The sequence below is a fragment of the Microtus oregoni genome, unplaced genomic scaffold, assembly GCF_018167655.1.
Source record: "Microtus oregoni isolate MIOR12 unplaced genomic scaffold, Mior012 000087F_ref0000451, whole genome shotgun sequence".
Classification (NCBI taxonomy): domain Eukaryota; kingdom Metazoa; phylum Chordata; class Mammalia; order Rodentia; family Cricetidae; genus Microtus; species Microtus oregoni.
This window is the reverse complement of record NW_024544554.1, coordinates 1,500,972-1,521,673: the sequence shown is the minus strand read 5'-3', so window position 1 is coordinate 1,521,673 and position 20,702 is coordinate 1,500,972. Positions and strand designations below refer to the sequence as shown.

The window sequence follows — 20,702 nt, the reverse complement described above, 5'->3', positions numbered from 1 at the left end:
AGTGAAAAAAATCTAAACACACAAACAAACCTGACTGGACCAGGGATAGCAGGTCTAGAAACCTACTACTGACTTGGGGCGCTGAGAGAGGAGTCTCAAGTTCAAGGTTAGCCGAAGCAACTTAGCAAGACTCTAAATAAACAAGCAAATACAGAAAGAAAAGACTTTTAATATTTCGTCTTAAAAATAAAATAACTTTAAGAGTTTGAGTATTAACAGGGGGTAAAACCTAAGTACAACATGTCTCTGTATTGTCCACAGCCTCGGCCTACAGAGCTGCTAGCCAGCTGTAGTCTACTTTTCGGAACTTTCTGAGCTCTTTCTCTTCACGTTTTGACAGCTGATGTATGACATCGTCCCTCAGATCCGGGTTATGTGTCTCCTGGGCTTTTTCGGTAAGATCGTCTTCTTCATCTGAATCGTCGCTTTCTTGGTTCTCTTCCATGTCTACATCGGGAACTTCTTCAGCACTTTGGCAACAGCAGAATAAAATATGAACACCGTTAGACATTTCGAAAGCACAACTGTGAGACCCACATTGACATACCACACAGAAAAGATGACCCAGTGACGAGAGTCTTTACGGAGCACGGCCATAAAGGGGCAGGCGGCCGTAGAGAAAGTGTGATTCTCAGCCACATCTCTAAGCACGCACAATGCATCTCCCTCACTGAGTTACGGATAACTGTACTTAATAATCTATGTCATCAGCTACATATCAAAGTGGACGACAATCTCTAATCAATACTGAAGATGATCTATTTGGAACTCTTACCTTTCGGTCTCTTTAGACAGCAGCAACGAGCTCACAAACAGAGAGCACAGAAAAGAAGCCGACGGCAGGACGTGGGCCGGGGTGTGGAGTAGCTAGAGGTACGCAGAGAGGCAGACTTTGGTAAAAGATCCTCCTTGGGCACAGGGTTACTTCCCTTCCTAATACCCTTTGTTCTAAATGCTAAGCTGAACACAAAAGGCTTCCCCGGGGAATAACGAAGCCAAAGGAGGCAGGCCTTCCAGCTGCCCACACCTGAGCAACCCTCTCTTCTCACCCAGGTCCAGGAGAGAGAGAATCACCCCACTGAGGGACAGAGGATGAATCGCATGCTCCTGGAGACAGAGCCTGCAGCTCCAGGGCTCCCCGCATCTGCTGGACCCCCACTCACCTCATTAATCGCAGGGATGTTCTCCGTTAAGGGGAGTTGTACCAGCTCGTTGTCTGAAGTCTCACTGGACCTCGCATCCTGCTGCCGCCTGTGTTTTCCCAACAGAAGAGAAAACGGGGTCGTGGGCAGACTTTCTTCTGCCAGCAGCTGCACGGACAGAAGAGAAAAGGACATTATTTCAATGAAAAGGTGGAACTTCTTTGACTTAACAGGTAAGTGCCACTGAACTGTAGGTGCTTCTGGCGAAGGGGCAGAGATCACTCAGAGTTGTTCACACGTCACAGAAAAGCAACTGATGCCTAGGGTCCCACTTTCTACACGGGAAAGCCAACCACAGATGCCGCAGACCACAGAGGGCATGCGCTCACAGGGGCAGAGGACAGGGAGAAAGGCCGCATGACATGCTGGAAGGAGAGCATCTTAGTAGAGCCAAGAAAGCAACGTTCTCAGACAGCTGTGAGAAAAGCAAGGTGTGTGTGTGTGTGTGTGTGTGCGTGTGTGTGCGCGCGTGTGTGTGTGTGTGCATGTGCGTGCGTGCGCGTGTGTGTGTATGTGTGTGGTGTGCATGTGTGTGTGTGCGTGTGTGCATGTGTGTGTGCATGTGTGTGTGTGCATGTGTGTGTGTGCATGTGTGTGTGTGTGTGTGTGTGTGCTGTCGATAAACATGAGAAAACTGCCCACAAAAAATAGACAAAAACTGAAATAGAGTAAAAGGCTTGGGACTGAGCAGAATTTGTTTTTTATTTAAAAACGAAACCCAGGGCAGCTGGGGGTGTGTGGGAGAAGGAGTCAGTCCCCGTTCACAACTCTCCAGGGAGCCCCGTATTGCAGGCAGAGTAAGATGGATGCATTCAGTAAGGTTTACCTGGACTTCCTATTTAAAACGGAAAGACATACCTCCCTGTCCCCCTCTCTCCAAGCCTGCTGCACCTCCTCGCATTTTCTAATTCCTTCCTACAGCCCAGCTAACCACTTTTGTCAGAGCTGAATTCTAAAAGCCGACTTTCTTTAGGAAGACAGCGTAGTGCGCACAGACAGCGGCAAATGCCTACCTGTTTGCTTGTTGGCGTGAGTTTCTCTTCCGGAGACTTTGTACTGAAGGTTAATAAACACTGAAATGACAGGTAAATTAATATGAACAATATTAAATGAGACGACACAAGATTCTAAATGTCAAATTTCCATCTTGACATGTACATCTGCTCACAGAAAAGCTAGGAAGGATGTAAACTTGCTCGAAAGGCCCTGTGAGGGTTACAAGACTTTGAGTCTCAGGACTATGTTTTTTGAGACATGTTAGAGCTGGTAATAAAATAATGGCCACCAGTTTCTTCAACAGCAAATCAAGCTATAAAATTAGGGAAAATGTTAATAAACGCAACTTCAAATGGTTCTCGTGCTCGGGGCTTTGCTCGGGTCAGAGTTAACAGACAGCCTCGTGGATGCGGGGATAACGCGCGAAGACAGTGTTCACAGCACCGCTGGGCTGACATCTATCTGACGAATTCATTTGGGAAATGACCCTGTGAAGTCATAGTTCTACCTAGAAACCAACTTTCTAAAGTTATGTCCATAAAGTGGTCAGGAGAGTTAATTACCTGTGACTGCGTTAGGAAGTAAAACTGGGACCTGTTCAGCCACTGGTGAGCTTCCGAGGTGAAGGACTCCGGGACGTCGCGAGGCACGAACACGCCCCACTGGACTTCCTCTCTGGAGATAGTCCTCTGAACATACAGTGGCCTGGGCTCGCTGGGCTTAAAGACGAACACTAAGGGGAAACAGAAGGACGGTGGCACTTTACCTGTGGAGGCTACCTCTCCCTCAGCCTACAGGGTCACACTCCTCCTGTGCCCAGCCCACCTGGTAAGAGCCCTTCTTAGGACTGTTTCAGATCTGCTGTTGTTTCTGTTTAATCTACGGAGCACCTACTGTGTGCACCACATAGGGAAGGAATGAGGACGAGAACCCGAAAGAGACCAGGAATTCTGTTCCAGAGACCAGGGGCACAGAAGAAGAGACACCAGAATACCATCCAAGCCTTTGTCTTAAGGATCAGAAAAGAGATGGAGACATTGTCTCAGAAGCAGACGAAGCCCAGGCAGACATCTAAAGGAGACTGTTAAGGCTGAGTCAGACCTGGCCCGTGGAAAATCAGCGATGTACCAGAACGCTCCTAGTATTAAGCGTGAAAACACACACTATAGGTGTCTGGCAAGAAAGGAGGAGCCGTAGAGGGGTTTCTGATCCACAGCGCGTGTGCTTCAGCTTATACAAAAGACACTAGAAAGAACACTTCGGAAACAGGCCTGATGCCATCAGAGCGTGGTGAGTACTTACAGTCTGAGCCAGCTGCAGACTGCGACACCGCGGCAACGTGGTCTGAGTAGGGGTCGGCTTCCAAAACGCTAACGTTTAATTTCGCGCTCCACTGCACTGTGGGAAGAGGAAGCACTTCTGAGAGAAGGTTCGTCAGGAGCTCTTTCCGTCTTTACGATGGGTCCTCTTCATCCTTCCGGGCAGTCTAACGCGTCATTATTCTATGGAAGGAGTCTAAGCTCTCCCTAACAACAGACTCACACTGCCATCCTCTGTGGAGGGTTCGGTGAAGTGTGCAGCCGACAGCGGAGCTACAGAAACAACTTCAGGTCCTTCCGCACACTGTCACCAAGCGAGGCTCATTCAGATCCAGGGATGCGGCTGAGCTGCTCTTACACACACACATTTGGCACAGACAACATCACATCTTCCCTACGTGCAAATCAAAGGCAGCAACGCCTCATTTCCTAGGAGTTCTGGGAGAGACTGCTTTCAGATCTTACACTGCCCGGGATCCTACCATCAACAGAGCGTTGCTCAACTCAGAAGGTGGAGGCCTGCACCCGGGGCACACTGGGCACAAGGGTCTTATTGTTTACAGTAACCTACCACCAGCCCACTGATCCGAAACTTACGGTCAAGTGAAAGATTACATACGTATTGTTATGGGAAGGACACGGCCACAGGACCCTTAAGTCCCGAAATGTCAGCGCCTAAGTGCAACGCCCCGCGCATGCTTCCCTAGGCCACCAGAGAAAACAGGAGCTACTCCTCCCGCCCACGGGCCGAGTCACCTCAGCGTAAACACAGCTTACATGAACAGCTGAGCAGGTTCCAGCAGCACAGAATGGCATTCTCAGTCGTGCCGAGAAGGTACTTGGAGCATGTCAATCTTCCAAAGCACAGGTGCCTAGGTCAGAAGCATGCCAGGGTGAGCGGCGGCAGTGCCAGCACATTTACCTACACAGAGCGGCGGGCTGTGAGCCCTGGCTTAGTCCTACTCAGTGTAGACCACGAGCAGGCACGGCTTTCCCTTCTGTGCTCCTAACTGTTCTGGCGGCAATGGAATTGGGGCTAAGGCCATACAGAGGGTGTTTAGGTTCTTGCGGCTCTTTAGGGAACTTCGATGACCAACTCTTATGTGCTGCGTCATTGTAACAATCGCCACACAACACAGAGCTTATGTAAAATGTGTGCGACAATGAACAAAACCGTATGGTCTTTACCTACAGGAGAAAATCTGTACTCAAAATTTTACAGAAAGTTTTACAAAGTAAATTTAAAATCCGACATATTGGAAATGAGATGGAATCGGTCACCTGTCAGAAAAGGCCTCAGGTCTGGGTACCAGCAGCAATGGTTTGGGCATTACATTATGTTCCACGGGAGCACACGGCTAGCTAGCTTTAATTGCCAGGACCCCCATTCAACTGTTCACTGTTCTAACAGAACTGGATACGGCCGTTCAATGTCGATCCTGGTTTAAGAATGCTTGTAAACTGCTCATGCGCACACAAGTCTCAGCTTTTGAACATTTTGATTAGCTTACCCTTACTCCCCAGCAAGCTAAGACTACTTCTACTGGGGAACCCATACATCATTGCTGAACTTTAAGACTTACTTAAATTACAAAGATACACATACTGTGGTAGTGCAATTCAAACTAATTTACCTACCTTATTTTCCCAGCTCGTTGGCAAAACGTACACTTTAGTTCCCACGTTTCTGTATCCCACACTGTAATTATTTCTTCGAAGCTAACTGCTAGCAAGGAGCTGTCTTCCGAGAAACAGCAGTTGGTTGCTTGGTACTTGTGATAACTGCCCACGAAGTCACAAGTCCAGCCGATGGCTTTTTCTGTGGAGAAAACAAGTCATGACAACAATGACATAAATATTAATAAATAGCATTACAGACACGTTATAAAAGCTAAACTAAGAAAAGCAAAACAAAACCAAAAACCAGATTCCCCACACTGTCCCAAGTTTCAAGTGTTTTTCTGGTATCTTCCCCTTCCCGGAGACCTTTACCGCCCCCTAGCGGAGAAAAGAAAGGTCCAGGACAAGAGCCCCTTCAACTGCACCAGACAGACACATTCACTTCCCCAAAGGCACAGATGCTGGTCAAAGCATATATAGAAATTTAACATGAAAAAAATCTGCTGAAATTAAGCAATAGTTTATAGAAGGTAACAAGGTAGAGAACCCCTTCTCAAAGAGGATATTAACAACATACAAAGGCATCACTTCTTCCAGCCGTGGCTTCTCAGCACGACCTACGTGCTAACTTACTGTATATATCGGAGTCATCGGCTAACACCCACACTTTGAAGTGGCCGTCTCTGCTAGCTGTGACCAGCATGGGTCTTTCATAGTTTTCCGCATTATTGAAACAGAGAGCTGTGATGTGGTCGTCATGAGGCATGGCGATCTTGGTGTTAAGGGAGAACCTAGCAGAAGCAAAACCACACGTTTACTCTTGGTAAAGATATGGCAGGCTAATATTCCGTACAAAGTGCGGTAATATCTTTAACATGGGAGGGTGATGGATTGTCACGGACACAGGACAGGTTCTAACATCACACGCGTCCGCGGTGACTCAACCGCCTATCACTATATACAGCGACCAGCTCACTGGTAAAAAAGAGCCAAACACAAACAAGCCATGCTGAATGAAGGCCTCCGCAGCAGGCTCTGCAGGCTAGCTACACAGAACGTAGAGGTCTGCTTCTAAAGACAGACACCAGAAGAAAAGAATGGCCTTGAAAGGCCCCACTATGTTTATAACGTGGAAATACGGGATAAAAATGACTATTGGAACTGCCCGAGTCCCACAATGTTCTGTGTCCCAAGAGAGCAGCAGAGCGGCGCATCAGGCGTCTCTGCGAAGAGAGGACTAGGAAGAAAAATCACTTGGTTCTTGGGCCTCTTTTCTCCTGCGTGCAATGCGTGGCACAGGCTCAGGTTACCATACTCTTTAGAAACTTCCCCAGTCAGGTGTGGTAGCGCAGGCCACGACTCCAGCCTTCGGGAGGCAGACACAGGCAAATCTGAGTCTGAACCACTCTGGTCTACATGGCAAGTTCTAGAACAGCCAGGGCTACACAGAGAGAGACCCTGTCTCAAAAGACGGCTGGCACACAAAGACCCAACGAGCAGTTCTCAAACCAGCGGTGGTTATTTACATAAACATATGACTCATGTCTACAGGTCTATAATGACACATGTCTATAGCGACACGTGTCTATACTCAACTCTCACAGACACGGAGGCACATCTGGATTCGAATTCTGGATTTGCCTAGAACTGTGTACTGTGTTGTGGGCTACAATTCTTTCTCACGGTTCATCATTTCGGGGATGACACAGAAAGACCTACTTTACACGAACGCTTTCTCAGCACACAAAGCTAAACAAAGCCTTACTATTAGAATAATGCCCCAAGCCCATTCCCACGTGTCAAAATGGAACAGAAAGACTGACGGCTTTAACTGTGAGACAAGAATCGAACGAGGGGCCACACAGCAGGATTACCCTTGGGTCTTCTTGCTGAAAACCCACAGCTTCATCTGCATTTCCAGCTCAGATGGGTTTTCTTGCCGTTGTTCCACGGTGGCCAGCCACGTGCCCGAGTGGCTAAAGGCGGCCTTCTTTAGCTCGATCTGGATCAGCCCATCGTCATTGATGTACTCTTGCTGGATGATGTCTAACTGACAAGGTCAGAGAGGACGGGATGTTATTAATAGAAGTGCCTTTAATTTACAATCATAATTTCTCAAAGCTAAATCGAATTCTCTCGCTTTAAGAGAGGAACGAAATAAAAAAAGATAAGGGACGGTCTAAGTAGGCTAGCTTTTTCATTTATGGGGGATCTCTTAATCCCTCACAATGGGTTGTCTAGTGTTTGTTAAGATGATGATGTGGTTGCTTTTGGTTAGGGAACCTTCGTTTGAACAGCTGATCTGAATAGCAGATCCAAAAGGTCTCAGATGTATTCGACGGTTAGGATGTTTACACAGTCTCAGGAGGCATCTGGGGGCTAGGACCCAAGTCTACACATAAAATCTATTTGTGTCTTATGTGCACTTAAATCTATAGCCCTATCACTGCGCCTGAAGCTCACGTGTGGGCAGCAACAACGGCACTAGAGTAATCACAGACACTCTGAGCCACATTCAAATACAGACGCATAGGATCAACATCAGGCGTTATTGTAAAGACCTATCCCTCGTTTTAAAACTTCGCTTAAAGATCAAAACCTTACATTATACAGCTGCTTATCACCCTGGAGAGAGTAAAACTGCAGGTGACCAGGCTTTCCATTCAAAACTAAGGCCTTGGTTTTCGGGTCGACCATCAAGCCAGTGGATATGCTCCTATCTGCAAGAGAGGAGACGGTGATTCACGTGTGGGCAGCAGCTGCTCGTCAGGTCGGTCCCACATCCCCAAGAGTCCGCAGTACCTTTCACTAGGCCTTGGATTACTGCGCATGGGTCGAGGTTTCTTTGGATAACGGTTATCTCTGTTTAAAGCAGGGAGACAAATCATTAAACATAAATAGGTCAGAGTGCCAAGGTGAAGAGGACCCGTGTTTATGTGACTCTGAAATGTGCCAGAATACAAGACAATCCAGTAAGTTCAACTACGTCTGTGTTATTAGGGCTACATTTTACAAGTTAGTTCAACAATCAGGGATGGGAATAGAAGTTTCTGGCGAGGCCATTAATCTTTTCTCTCAAAGTCTGTGTGTTCATGTGTCTGTTGCAGGGTGGGTGCAAGTGCTCTAAGATGCTAGAAGAGAATGCTGGGTATCCCCCACCTGGGGTTACAGGGGGTTGTGAGCCTGATGGGGGTGCTGGGAACTGAGCAGGGTTCTGTGTAAGTGGGGGGCATCTATTACCCGCTTTTACAGATTGCGCTCATGGACAAATCGATGGCGCACAGACTGATCTAGCTGAGAAGGCATGGGAAGAAGAGACATGCCTCTCCTCCGATGGCAAGCCGCAGCGCTCCCTCACTCCCTCGAGCTGTGACGAAAGACACTCAGAGCCCTCTCACGTCAATACTATTACTTATGGAAGCAGGAAAGCCCACTTCAAACACACCTTCCATCTTAAAAGATTCTGAAAATATAACTGCCATAGCAATAAACATAAAAACAATTTTGAAAATGATGGATCTGCTGGCATGTGAGGCAGAGAGGGGTGGAGAAGATCGGAGGATGGAAGAAAAAAAAAAAACCCATGTATTAGTAAGCCTCTTCCCGTTCTTAGCTAGTTCTAGGCCCCTGTTTCCCACCCAGAGGCTGCTGACTAACGTATCGCCACCGAGACACTCAGACTTACTGTTGTCAGAGTGAGAAGTGCAGAAGAAATCTCCTGCAGGGGAGACGGAGATGTGCTCGATCGTTGAGCCCAGGCGAGGCAGAAACTCCTTGTTCTTCTCGGCTCCGTCCCGCCACTCGACCAGCACGCACTCGCGCCCGCCACTCAGCAGACTGCTGCCTTCACAGCCGAAGAGAACACACGGGCAGAGTTTGGAGGGAGACAAAACAAAGGCAAATGTCACCAGCATTTAGGGGATCTCTTTAGACATGGACAAACGTGCCTGCCTACCATTTTAACTGCTTTCATTGATTATCTTTCAGTCTTATTTTAATTTTATTTTCAATTGGCATAGCTGCACAGATATACACGGTACAACGTGATGCTTGCACACATATATAGTATTAATACTCAAATTATGTCATTTGAACATCTGGCACCTTGGGCATTTATCGATTCCTTGTGACGAAACAATCAAACTCTTCTTTTATAGTTACAATCAATAGTAATAGCGCCAGCCACGCTATTGTGCAACAGAGGAAACAGAGACAAGATGACCTACAGATAAAATGTCTGTCAGTCAAACATCTAATAGACGGTATGCTAGCTAGCCACTGCCTCAGCTCTTCACATCCTTCATCCGTGAAAGGACAGTCAACAACACACTTCACAGGTCCGAAGACAGATGACGGAAAACACTGGCAGCTATTTGCATTTTATAGACAGCAGCGGATCATGGACTAAACTCTATTCTAAGGCTGCCTAGACTTTACACGGGTTTTCCGTGTCAGGAGAGATGAGCAGAAGCGTACACTCTAGAATCCGGATAGCTAAACCACATGCTATGGTGGAGAGCAAAGCACAACAAAGAGCCATGAAAATAGTGTTCCTAGCAGGGCGGTGGTGGCGCACGCCTTTAATCCCAGCACTCAGGAGGCAGAGGCAGGCGCATCTCTGTGAGTTCGAGGCCAGCCTGGTCTACAGAATGAGTTCTAAGACAGGCTCCATTGGAGTTACAGAGAAACCCTGTCTTAAGGAAGAACAAAGTGTTCACAACTTAACTCCCATAACGTTTTGTTTGTGACAGGGTCTCTCTACAGAGCTTAGGCAGGCCTGGAACTCCTGATGATCCTCCTGCCACAGGCTCCCTAGAAATGGAATTACAGCTGTATACCATACCTGGGGCCTCATACAATTTTAAATCTTAAACCATAAACGTTGTGAGTCCCAACATTTGATTCGGATACTTCTAAACATCCTTTTCATTATCAAAGTGGCCTTACCTGACACCGTAAAGGCCAAATCCATCACCAAATCGTGGTGCCAATGTAAACAGGTGTATGTATACTGCTTTTCGTCATGAAAATTCCGCCTGTTGCAGAGAACAAAATGCTTTTTAACATTGTTTCTCCTCCGGAATCCCATAGAAACACTGAACTGGAAGCCATACTACACAGGCAAAGGACACTCTTTCTGCCTCCTCTTCCAAGGGGTTCCCTGAACCTTGAGCAAAGCTATTTGATGGAGACATTTACTTAGGGCTGAGGAAACAAAACTCTTAACTTGACCTCAGGTGCAAGATAGGAAACGACGGCATGCTAAATCCAACAAATGGCCATCTCCAGCATTCGGGCTTCAGTATTGGGAAACAGCTTGTTATTCCTAACCACAACCACCTCTACAGACAGGTTGTTATGACCCTACCACACCACCCAGTAGGCGCGCGGCAATGCCACACTGTCCTGTTTTAGTTCAAAGGCTGAGAGCCTAGATGGTTCTAGGTGACAGAGAGCGCTTCCTTTCTCCAGAAGCTTAGGGTGAGGTGTCCTACAGGACCAAGGAAGGCAGAGCTCGGCAGCACAGCCCAGAGGCAGGGGTGCTCCTCAGGGTGAGGGGGGAGGCAGAGTGCAAGGGACCCCGTGTTTCCCCGAGCTCACTGACCAAAGCCGGATCTTGCCATCCATGTGGCCGGATGCGATACAGTCTTCATTTGGATGGCAGGCGACACAGGTGAACCTGTTCCTAGAGTTCTTCTTATTTTTGGTTGATGGTAACGTAAAGCTAGGAAAAAGAGAGACAACTTTCCTTGGGTTCTGAACCAAGCATTCTGTTTGGTGGACATCTACTAAAACACAGTACAAACTTCACGTGACTCGTATCTTATCCCAAGAACTGGCCAACGGAAGCTGCTAAGGTAGGTGGCGAGGACAGTCTTTTTAGGACCTTTTCCTGGCCTGGGGACAGCTTATTCAATTTTCTCACTGAACCAAACTTTCAGCATTAAGCTTATGGCCATGCTTATGAAGTCCTAACTGCAACACCCGACTTTGTGTCCTAAAGAGCCGCGACAGAGGAATCAACTGTTGGCTCTGTCTAGGTGGGCTCACTTGTGAAGACATGAGGCTCTTACAAGGGAGGCTGGGAAGATGCCCGTGGCTGACAGAGACTGTCTACAGAACACCCAGCTCTCACCGCAGCCTCTCAACACAGATCTTATTCATCCTTACAACTCCGTGAGATATTGTCTCTACTTCAACGTATTAATTTGAAGTACACGGTGGCTGGAACCATGAAATAGGTTAAGACCATGCTGTGATTTATTTATTTTGTTGACTTGACCCAAGCTAGGGTCATCCAGCAAGAAGAAAGCTCAAATGAGACAATGCCTCCATTTGGCCTGTTGGTAAGCCTGTGGGAAATTTTCTTGATTGACATTGAGGTGGGAGGGCCTCGCTCTCTAGGGGAGATGCTACCACTGGGCAAGCGGGACTGGGGGGTAGAAAAAGCAAGTTGGGGGAACCACCGAGAGCACCGATAAACAACATTCTCGGCCTTTGCTTTATTTGGCCCCCTTGAGTTTCTGCTCTAACTGCCCTTTATGAGGTACTGTGAGATCAAGATGATGGTCGAAAACGTGCTTTCCTCCCCGGTTGCTTTTGGTAAAGGTGTCCTTCTCAGCAACAGGAAGTGAACTGCAACAAAGCCCCAGTAACCTCCTATTTCGGTTCCTACAGTCAATGAGAACCATCAGGCCAGGCCTTGTCAATCTAAATCCATTTTTACACCAAGTCCACGGTTGGTGCATTGCATAGACGGGGTCTGGGATGGAGGAGACCCCGAGCTAGGATCCTCACCTACACTGGAGGTTCCCACTTCTAGAAACAAGACCCAGGAAGCAGGTTTGTACAACACTGTAACAAGGGCTCTGGAAAATACGATGAAGTCTTACTTGCATGTCTTTTTCTTTTTGAGAAAGTAAACGGACAAGTAGAAGTCCCGCACCGCGGCGATATATTCTCCCTGGTGATTGAAGCAGAAGGCAGCATTAGGAGGAAAGCTCTTGGAGACCGCAAAACGGCGTGCTAGACTTCGGCCATGGAAAAGACCGTCTTACCTTTAAAATCAAGAGGAAGCAAGCCCTAAATTCTACAACGACACTCTCTTGCCTTAATTGCAGTGATGTAATTTTTTCCCCATTAGGCATACATATGATACCACGCCACGTTTGAGCCTGTCCACAGCCGCTGCCACAACCACGACCTAGAAACATTTCCTTCATCACCCCTGAATGCCCCTTCCCCGTCTGGCCAATGTCCCAACGCTCACCAGCAACTGCCATTTGTTATCATCACGGCTTATTTTACTGTATGTTACCAACCGTAGCTCAACACAAGCACCCTTCTGAACGACACCTCTATGTAGATCACGAATGTCTTTTCAGTGCGGAGGAGCACTCAGCCGTCTGGCTGGCGGGCTCTGGTTGTCAGCTTATGTTTCAGAGCTACGGGAACACCGTCACTCTCACGCATACTCCTTTACGGTCAAGCTCTAATCCAGGGCCAGGGGGTCTAACGTTGATCTCAGCCTGACACCGTTGGTAACTGCAGTAGCAGTGAGGCGGACTCTAACTGAGGATCAGCTACAGTGAATACTGACCGACCGTGATAAAGCCATCTTTGCCCAGGATGTCCCCGCCCAGGAGAATGACAAAGGAATCCTACAAACCCCAAGGCTGACGTAATAGGTCTTCGGTGGCATTTTATTTTAAAATAATAAGTTATTAACAGGTAGCTAGATAATGGTACGAATATCATCAAGTACCTGTCACAAACATGCAGGGTGCAATATTCAGCTGAAAAGAGACAAATATTTCTGACCTTATCTCCTTTAAAAACTGTCATCTTCTATGTGTTAAAAAAAAAAGTCTAGAAAAGTCTTTAAACATTATCCCTGGTGACACTGAAGGTTTTCTTTCCTCATTGTATTTTTCTGTAATACCTGAATTTCCTATAATGGGTATGTCAATTATAGTTACAGAGTCCATATTGTCTAAAGAGACACAGCCTAAAATAGAATAACTTCTTTTTCTTTTCTTAAAATGGAACAATCTCAGTGGTTTTTATATGAAACAGGCAAAAAAAAAGAGTAAAAATACCAGACATTGTTATTTGGGGGGGGGGGAAGTTATAAAAGAACAAAGGGCAGAATATATAACATAAGGATGGTTCTAAAAGAATACAGACCATAATCCAGGAATACTTGTTAAAACAATGTCATAGATCTTTAGTTACCAACAAAAATATGGTATTGCACTGGATGACCAGTGTTGAGGGGAACACTTACAGGGAACAGATGTTAAATATAAGCAGAAACTAACAGGAGAAACGTACCTCATACCCGAAGTCAATGCACTTGGGTGACCGGTTTACATAATCCAAAACAAAGGTCCGCTCCCTAGCTTCCACGTTCTGGCTTGATGACTTGGGCAGTCTCACGGAAACCAGCTGAAATACGTCTAGCCAAAGGAAGCCATTTGTTACAGAGTTTCTCTAAAACAAGCACACCGAATCACACAAAACTGCCATTCAGTACGCTCAAATGCCAAGACTGTAACTTAAGGTCATATTGAACAAAAAGCTTAATTCTTCATTTTTTTTTTTTTTTCCAAGACAGGGTTTCTCTGTGTAGCCCTGGATGCCTCAGAACTTGCTTGGTAGACCAGGCTGGCCTCAAACTCAGAGATCCACCTGCCCCTACCTCTAGAGCGCTGGGATCAAAGGTGTGTGCCACCACTGTCTGGCTGAACTCATCATTTTTTTTTTTTTTTTTTTAAAATGATTTACCTAATGTCTATGAGCTTTGCTTGCTTGTATAAAAGTGCACTTCACGTAGAGCCTGGTGCTCACGGGGGTCCTGGGAGTGGAGCAATGGGTGGCTGTAAGTTGCCCCAGGGGTAAGGGAACCAAGTCCGGGTTCTCTGCACGGGCAGCAAATGCTCATAACTGCTGAGCCATCTCTCTAGTCCCTGGGCTCTGCATCGGAACAAGGTCTGAATCTACAACTTCTTGCCACTCCTGGCTATCACTGTAGAAATAAAAATCTTACACGGGTATTTTTGTTTCAGTATACCAAGCTGAGGTTTAAAACGGCACTTGCCTTTAATTCCGCTGAAGACCTCGGAACAGAACCCCCACCCTGATGTAGAGATGACAGAAATTGGGGAGGAGGTGGAAATTTTTAATTAAAAATAAATAAAATAAAAATTCTTGGGGAAAAAAAAATGACAGAAATTTAAACGGTAACCCGAGATTAAAAGTAGCGCCGAGCAACACGGTTCTGTGACATGGCAAAGATCCAGCTGATGGCCACGAGAACTATTAAGCGCACTATGCTGTACCTGGGTCTTCTTTAAGGATCGTGAGGAAGACGGAGTCTTCAGCGTTGGGAGGAATGTACAGGGCATGGAGCTTAGGTCCAACGGTGAACGTCTGAAAGAGGTCACAGGTCACACTATGCCCCATGCCCCCAGCAGAGCCCTGAGCTCGCAGCGCAGTCTGAAGCTCTCACCTCTGTCTCCTACCACAGGACAGCGCCTGTCTATAGGGGCCAGGCACACGATTCGCCGAACAATCTCTTATATGCCTTCCTGACTCAATGATTGCAGCGTCTCAGTGACTAAACCTACCATAATTTTAAGTAACATCAAGATTATATAGAGTTTGTTCCACCATAAACAATTTAAGGAAGATATATATGGGGACACACACACACATTTCAGTGAGAAATTCTTATAGGAAAAGAACTGTATTTTTGGTTTTCTTCCTGCTGACTACACATATAAATTCTCTCTAAACCGTGCTTATTCCGCTCTTTTATAATGTGTATTTTGGCAGGGGGGAAAAAAATCACTCTGTTTGTTTAAATTTATACTTCTAACATTAATGGGATGAACCATCTCACCATGGTAACTGGCATGTCTTTTCCTGTTTTGTATAATCCCTAACTTACATCTGCCTCTTCTACCCTTCCCAGAGAAGGCCGGGAGAGAAGCCAGCACCTCACACAGACTCCCCACCACTGACCTACAGCCTCAGTGTCCAGGATCATTTACTTCCCATCCTGCTGGAATAACTAGTTGTTTTTTATTGCTGTTTAAAATATTTCCTGTTGGTCTATCTAGTCTTTTCTTATTGGTGTTTAAAATATTTTCTCTTAATGCTTTTATTAGTCTTCTTTCTGTGACAGGATCTTCAAATTTTTACATAGTCAGAACTATGTATCTTTTGAAATAATATAGATTTACTAATTTGTTCAGGAAGTCCCTTTAAGATTAAGCCTTATAGAGAAAAGGAAACTAAAGAACAATACACATACCTTTATCAAAATGCCATCAAGATAGTCCCATAGCTTAATTGTGCCGTCAAAGGAACAAGAGTAGAGCTAGAAGGGTAAAACAGCAGAGAACGGATTAAACAGTATTCCAAAATTATCAATGAATAACTATGGGCCTAAAGGGCTGCTTTGTGCATGCTGTTCATCAGCTCATCGTTAGCCTTTAAGGGACAGTGGAGTTTATAAAACTTGAATATCCCTACTTAAAATTTAAGTGCAAAGCTTCAGGAGGCCCAGCACGATGCTCAAAAAGTATCAGATTCAGCTTTGGGATTTGGGGCTGTTGAGCCGGCAAAGTAAAACGAATATTCCCCAAATTCCAAAGCTCCGGAGTCTGAGACATCTCTGCCCTGAGTATCTGAGATGGAGGAGACCAGCCAGGGGTCTCTGCAAAAGAATCTAGTTTTAGCAATCTAGCAATTTCAAGTCTAAGCAGGGATGAAGGGGGCGGGAGTCACTCTTCTGCTCGGCTAAGGGACATGGAACGCATGAGGGAGATGACTCAAGAATTTGTCCTGCTGGCTTCGGGAGCCGCCGATTACTGTCCAGCCATGGCCAAGTCCAAGAACCACACCACACACAACCAGTCCCGGAAATGGCACAGAAACGGCATCAAGAAATCCTGGTCACAAAGATACGTATCTCTCAAGGGGGTTGACCCCAAGTTCCTGAGGAACATGCGCTTTGCCAAGAAGCACAACAAGAAAGGCCTGAAGAAGATGCAGGCAAATAATGCAAAGGCCATGAGCGCACGTGCGGAGGCCATCAAGGCCCTGGTGAAGCCCCAGGTGGTGAAGCCCAAGGTGCCAAAGGGCCCCACCCGCAAACTCACCCGTCTGGCTTTAATTGCTCACCCCAAGCTTGGGAAGCGGATTAGAAGCTACGTGGCCAGGGGTCGTAGGCTCCAAAAAAACAAAGCCCAAGGTTCAAGCCAAGGCAGAGGCCTCAGCTGCAGCTCAGGCTCCCAAAGGTGCCCAGGCCCCTGTGAAGGCCCCATAAAAAAGGTCGCAGTCTGCCAGTGTGAAGACAGATGGACTGGTGTGAACACCTACACAGTATTTGCAGATGTTCAGGACCTTATGCTGTTTTTTACAAATAAACTTGAGGCAAATTCTGTTTAAAAAAAAAAAAGAATTCGTCCTGCTTTCTCTAAAGCCCAATCCTCTTTCAAATTACTGTCACGGCATTCATCTCACCTAATAAGTATCTCAAAAAGTCCCTCACATAGCCAAATAACACAGCCTTCTTTTTCCTTTCTTAAAATCCAATCCATTAAAGACCAATCTTTTCGGGAACACAGTAGGAAATCTTACGCACTGACTCTATGAGCACGCATGGTGACAACAAGGTGCAGAACTCTTCGTTGCTGTACATCACTACAGACACCCTGACAAGGTTACACCAGTCTGTGGACCCTTCCCAGTGAGCACACATCTTAATACCGCGTGGAGTTAGGATAAGTAACCTTAGCTTTTTACTAGGGCTAACACAGATTTTGTGTTGTTAGATAAAAAAAGCTTGGTTATAAGGTTTATAAATAATTTCAACCCGAAAGAAAGTGCCAATTTGACCATTTTTTTTTTTTTTTTGGTTTTTTCGAGACAAGGTTTCTCTGTGGTTTTGGAGCCTGTCCAGGAACTAGCTCTGTAGACCAGGCTGGTCTCGAACTCCCAGAGATCCGCCTGCCTCTGCCTCCCGAGTGCTGGGATTACAGGCATGCGCAACCATCGCCCGGCCCCAATTTGACCATTTTTTGTGAACTGGATTCAGATTAAAATAAAACACATTTGGGTCAGACAGTATCTATTCAGGCAGAATAATTATGTTAGGTAAAAAAATTAATGGCAGCTATTTTATCTAAGAATCACACACATGGGTGAGTAAAACAGTTAAAAACACAAATGCCGTCAGAACAATGCGGAACTCTCCAGTGCACACAATTTTTATCCCACAGCCTCATCCCAATCTGCTGACAAAGCTGACCTCATCTGTATGGCCTTTGGTAAGTGGAACAGACATCAATGGATTGTATAGACAGCGCTAATTGAAAATTTTTTTTCTTAAAAAAAATGTTGGATGGCTATGGGATGAAGGGTAGACCTGGGAGGAGACAGGGGAGGGGGTGAATATGACCAAAATGTAATGTCTCAAATTCTCAAAGAATTAATAAAGTATTTTTAAAAAAGAAAAATACCTTTGTCTGATTTTATTATTGAGACAAACTTTTATACAATGTATATAAATTTTTTGACAAAGGTTAATAACACACTTAATAAATTTTTGATTTTAACTGAAGAACACTTTTTTTTCCCCCATTAAAAGCCTTCAAAGGATGCTCATTATAATTCATTTTGCCAAGTTCTTAGAGGACAGGATTAAAAACATACCTGGGCCACACCGAACAGTTATTGGGTTCTGATTTTTAAGAGGAGCTCATATAACTTTGGAGAGAAAGACCATTGTGTGACATGGTCTCGGGCAGCAACACAAAGCCCGTCTAAACCAAGCTATAGCCTCCAAGCTGTTAACTAAAGCAGAAAACAGGAACTTAAGCCAGGTGGTGGTGGTGCACACCTCTAATCCCAGCACTTGGGGAGGCAGGGGGCAAGTAGATCTTGGAGTTCAAGGTCACCCTTGTCTATAGAATGAGTTCCAGAACAGCCAGAGATAAAGAGAGAAACCCCATCTCATTAAACCAAAAAAAAAAGAAAGAAAATAGGAACTTGTTATAGCAAGACCAAAATACTGAAATAAATTTTTTAATCAAAACTTATGGATCTGTGTTTGGATATTCACGATGCCAAATGCGATATGGAGACCCAAGAAGCTATCTAATCAAGAAACCCATTTAACTGCACCTCTATTTCTGAACCACATACAGACAAGAACATCCTTCTCAAGTAAGAGCTCTTAGCATCATGTGGCTGAAAGAGTTCCCTGAGTAGAACACGAGCAGGGTAGTTCGAAGCAATGGTTCTCTTTCCACCAAGAATAATCGAAAAATCCCCTGACTAGGGGAACCAGCAGATATTTAGAGCCCTAAAAATTTAAGCTAGTAAGACCAATGCTAGCATGTTCCACCCCAGACTGGCACCTGCAGATGGTTGTTGGGGTTGAGGAGAATTCCCGACACCAGGTTTTTGTGCCCATGTAGAACGTGCACACACTCTTCGGTGGTACTGCTATACACCTTGATGAAGTCTCCGGAGACACAGAAGATATACCTGGAAACCAGAGAGAGAGGAGGAAAGCTAAGTCTCACATATGACACAGAGAGCGTCATCTTTTTGTGACCTACTAGAAAGAGAACAACAACGCAAATATCTTTCAAAATAGCTTAAGAACTGTATAGTCCGATGGAGGCGTTGCTAAACTTAGGAGGATACCGAAGGTGGACTCATCGGTTAACGGAGAAAACCACGAGGTGACAGATACAGAATCGCCCCACAAACAACTGAGCGGCTCCCTTGCGGAACGGCTGCAGACACTGACACCCAGCTCCTCTTCACCGGCTACATGTGCACCGTGCTCCAAAATGCTCCACGCTGACCGGAGACAGCAGCTCACAAATGCCGAGTTAAAGGCTCCGCTCAACGGCGAGGTCCAGGCGCTCCTAAGTCCTACCGGCTTCCTTTGCACCTGCTGAAACGCTGATTTTGTCTAAAGCTTTTTGGAGCTGTGGCTTCCTCCCACAAAGCTGATGCTCCTTCCCAACCCAAGCGGTTACACTCATAACTATAACTTATCATAAAGCTCAAAGCAGTGAGGACCAGGCTGACTCTCCTCTATGCTCCTCAAGCTCTAAGTATCGCTGTCCAGAGGCTTTCACTACTAGTAGGCATCTTTCAAGATGATACAAGGTAGCGGCCTGGATGCCAGCTCACGTGCAATAGACCACTGAGCTAGGCACCTTTGCAAAAGTTGTGTGCCTACAGACATTTCATTCTTCCCAAACTGTGGGAGGCCGATTATCTCCTAGAGATCTAACATCGGCTTTTACGTAAATTTCCAGAAAAGAAAAGAGGCTGGCAATAGAAATGCTTTTCTCCGGGACGAGGGGAGACGGCGGAATCATTAGAGGTCTAGCTCCTGCACCCCGATCTCCCGGCAGGCAGGGTCCGGGGAGCCCAGGCTCACCCATGCAGCAGCCAGGCCAGGCTGCCCCGGGATCCCCGGGTCCGGACACGCGGAGCCCATGCTCGCACTCGGCCTCCAGTCCCCTCCCCGGCCCGCGGCGCCCAGTCGGCCCCGTCTGCCCGCGGTCCCCCGCATACTTAGAGTCCGCCGAAAACACGGCTCTCCTGAAGTTCAGCCGGCTACCGCCGCAGCGAACCACGCGGACGCGCTCCTCCACCATCTTCGCGCAGGCGCAGGAGCCGCCGAGCGCCGGCCTCACCACCGACTTCCTTCCCGGGCCGGCTAGCCCGGGGCGTGGGTCTCCGCCGCGGTCCGCCGCGGGCTCCTCTAGCTCCGGGACTCTATGGTCAGTGTGGTCAGCGCCGCGCCTGCGCCGCCATCTTTAGTTTGGGCACTGTCAAATTAAAGCTGCTTGTAGAAAGGGTGGAGCCGAACAGCCGCGCACAAAATTAAATCTTACCAGAGACCGCCGCGGTTATTTAATACAAAGAGATATGTCTTCGGCCTCGTCAACTCGCCTATTCTGTCTCTGTGAGCGACATCCGGCGACAATTATTATTATTATTTTTTAATTATCATTATTATTTGGGGAGTAGAAAGAGCCCTTTCTTTAGCTACAGTAGTAAATAAAGTGTAGCTTTTTAGCTGTCGCTTTTTTGTGAGCGTCGCTAAGTTGCCACAGGATCTCTGCAGCGTTCTGCCAAGTTCTTTTCTTTGGCGACGCAGTCCAGGATTAAAGGTGGCGGCCCATGCCTTTAATCCCAGCACCCGGGAGGCAGAGGCAGGCGGATCTCTGTGAGTTCGTGGCCAGCCTGGTCTAAGTGAGTTCCAGGACAGCCAAGGCTACACAGAAAACCAAAACCAAACGAACAAATGCACCAAGATGTCAGGGCTGCTGCAATGGCTGTCGGGTTTGCAAAGGTTGTTGAGTTCTTTTGACTTTAGCCCTGAATTCCAAGCATGTGGTGCCTCTCTAACACTTTATGTGTGCATCATGTTCATGGTTCCTGCATATTAGGGGTATCTGTCTATGTTGAGTGGTCCATATGTCAATAATAGTTCTCATTTGTGCTGTCTCTGAACTATCCCAAG

At 46.6% G+C, this 20,702-nt stretch overlaps 1 protein-coding gene across 1 annotated transcript; it reads right to left on the bottom strand.

The window, feature by feature from the left end:
* Positions 1 to 149: 149 nt before the first annotated feature.
* Positions 150 to 19,894, bottom strand: LOC121442193 (WD repeat-containing protein 75). Its single transcript, XM_041643650.1, has 21 exons — positions 19,748 to 19,894; positions 18,568 to 18,697; positions 15,456 to 15,521; positions 14,479 to 14,569; positions 13,472 to 13,596; positions 12,031 to 12,101; positions 10,743 to 10,862; positions 10,085 to 10,173; positions 8,823 to 8,981; positions 7,940 to 7,999; positions 7,742 to 7,857; positions 7,012 to 7,187; positions 5,771 to 5,928; positions 5,156 to 5,336; positions 4,295 to 4,389; positions 3,501 to 3,596; positions 2,762 to 2,931; positions 2,216 to 2,275; positions 1,164 to 1,310; positions 776 to 867; positions 150 to 470 (listed from the first exon to the last, which is right to left on the bottom strand). Exons 1-21 carry the CDS (start codon positions 19,828 to 19,830, stop codon positions 269 to 271), a joined length of 2,487 nt encoding a protein of 828 aa, XP_041499584.1. The 5' UTR covers positions 19,831 to 19,894; the 3' UTR covers positions 150 to 268.
* Between the last annotated feature and the right edge of the window lie 808 nt (positions 19,895 to 20,702).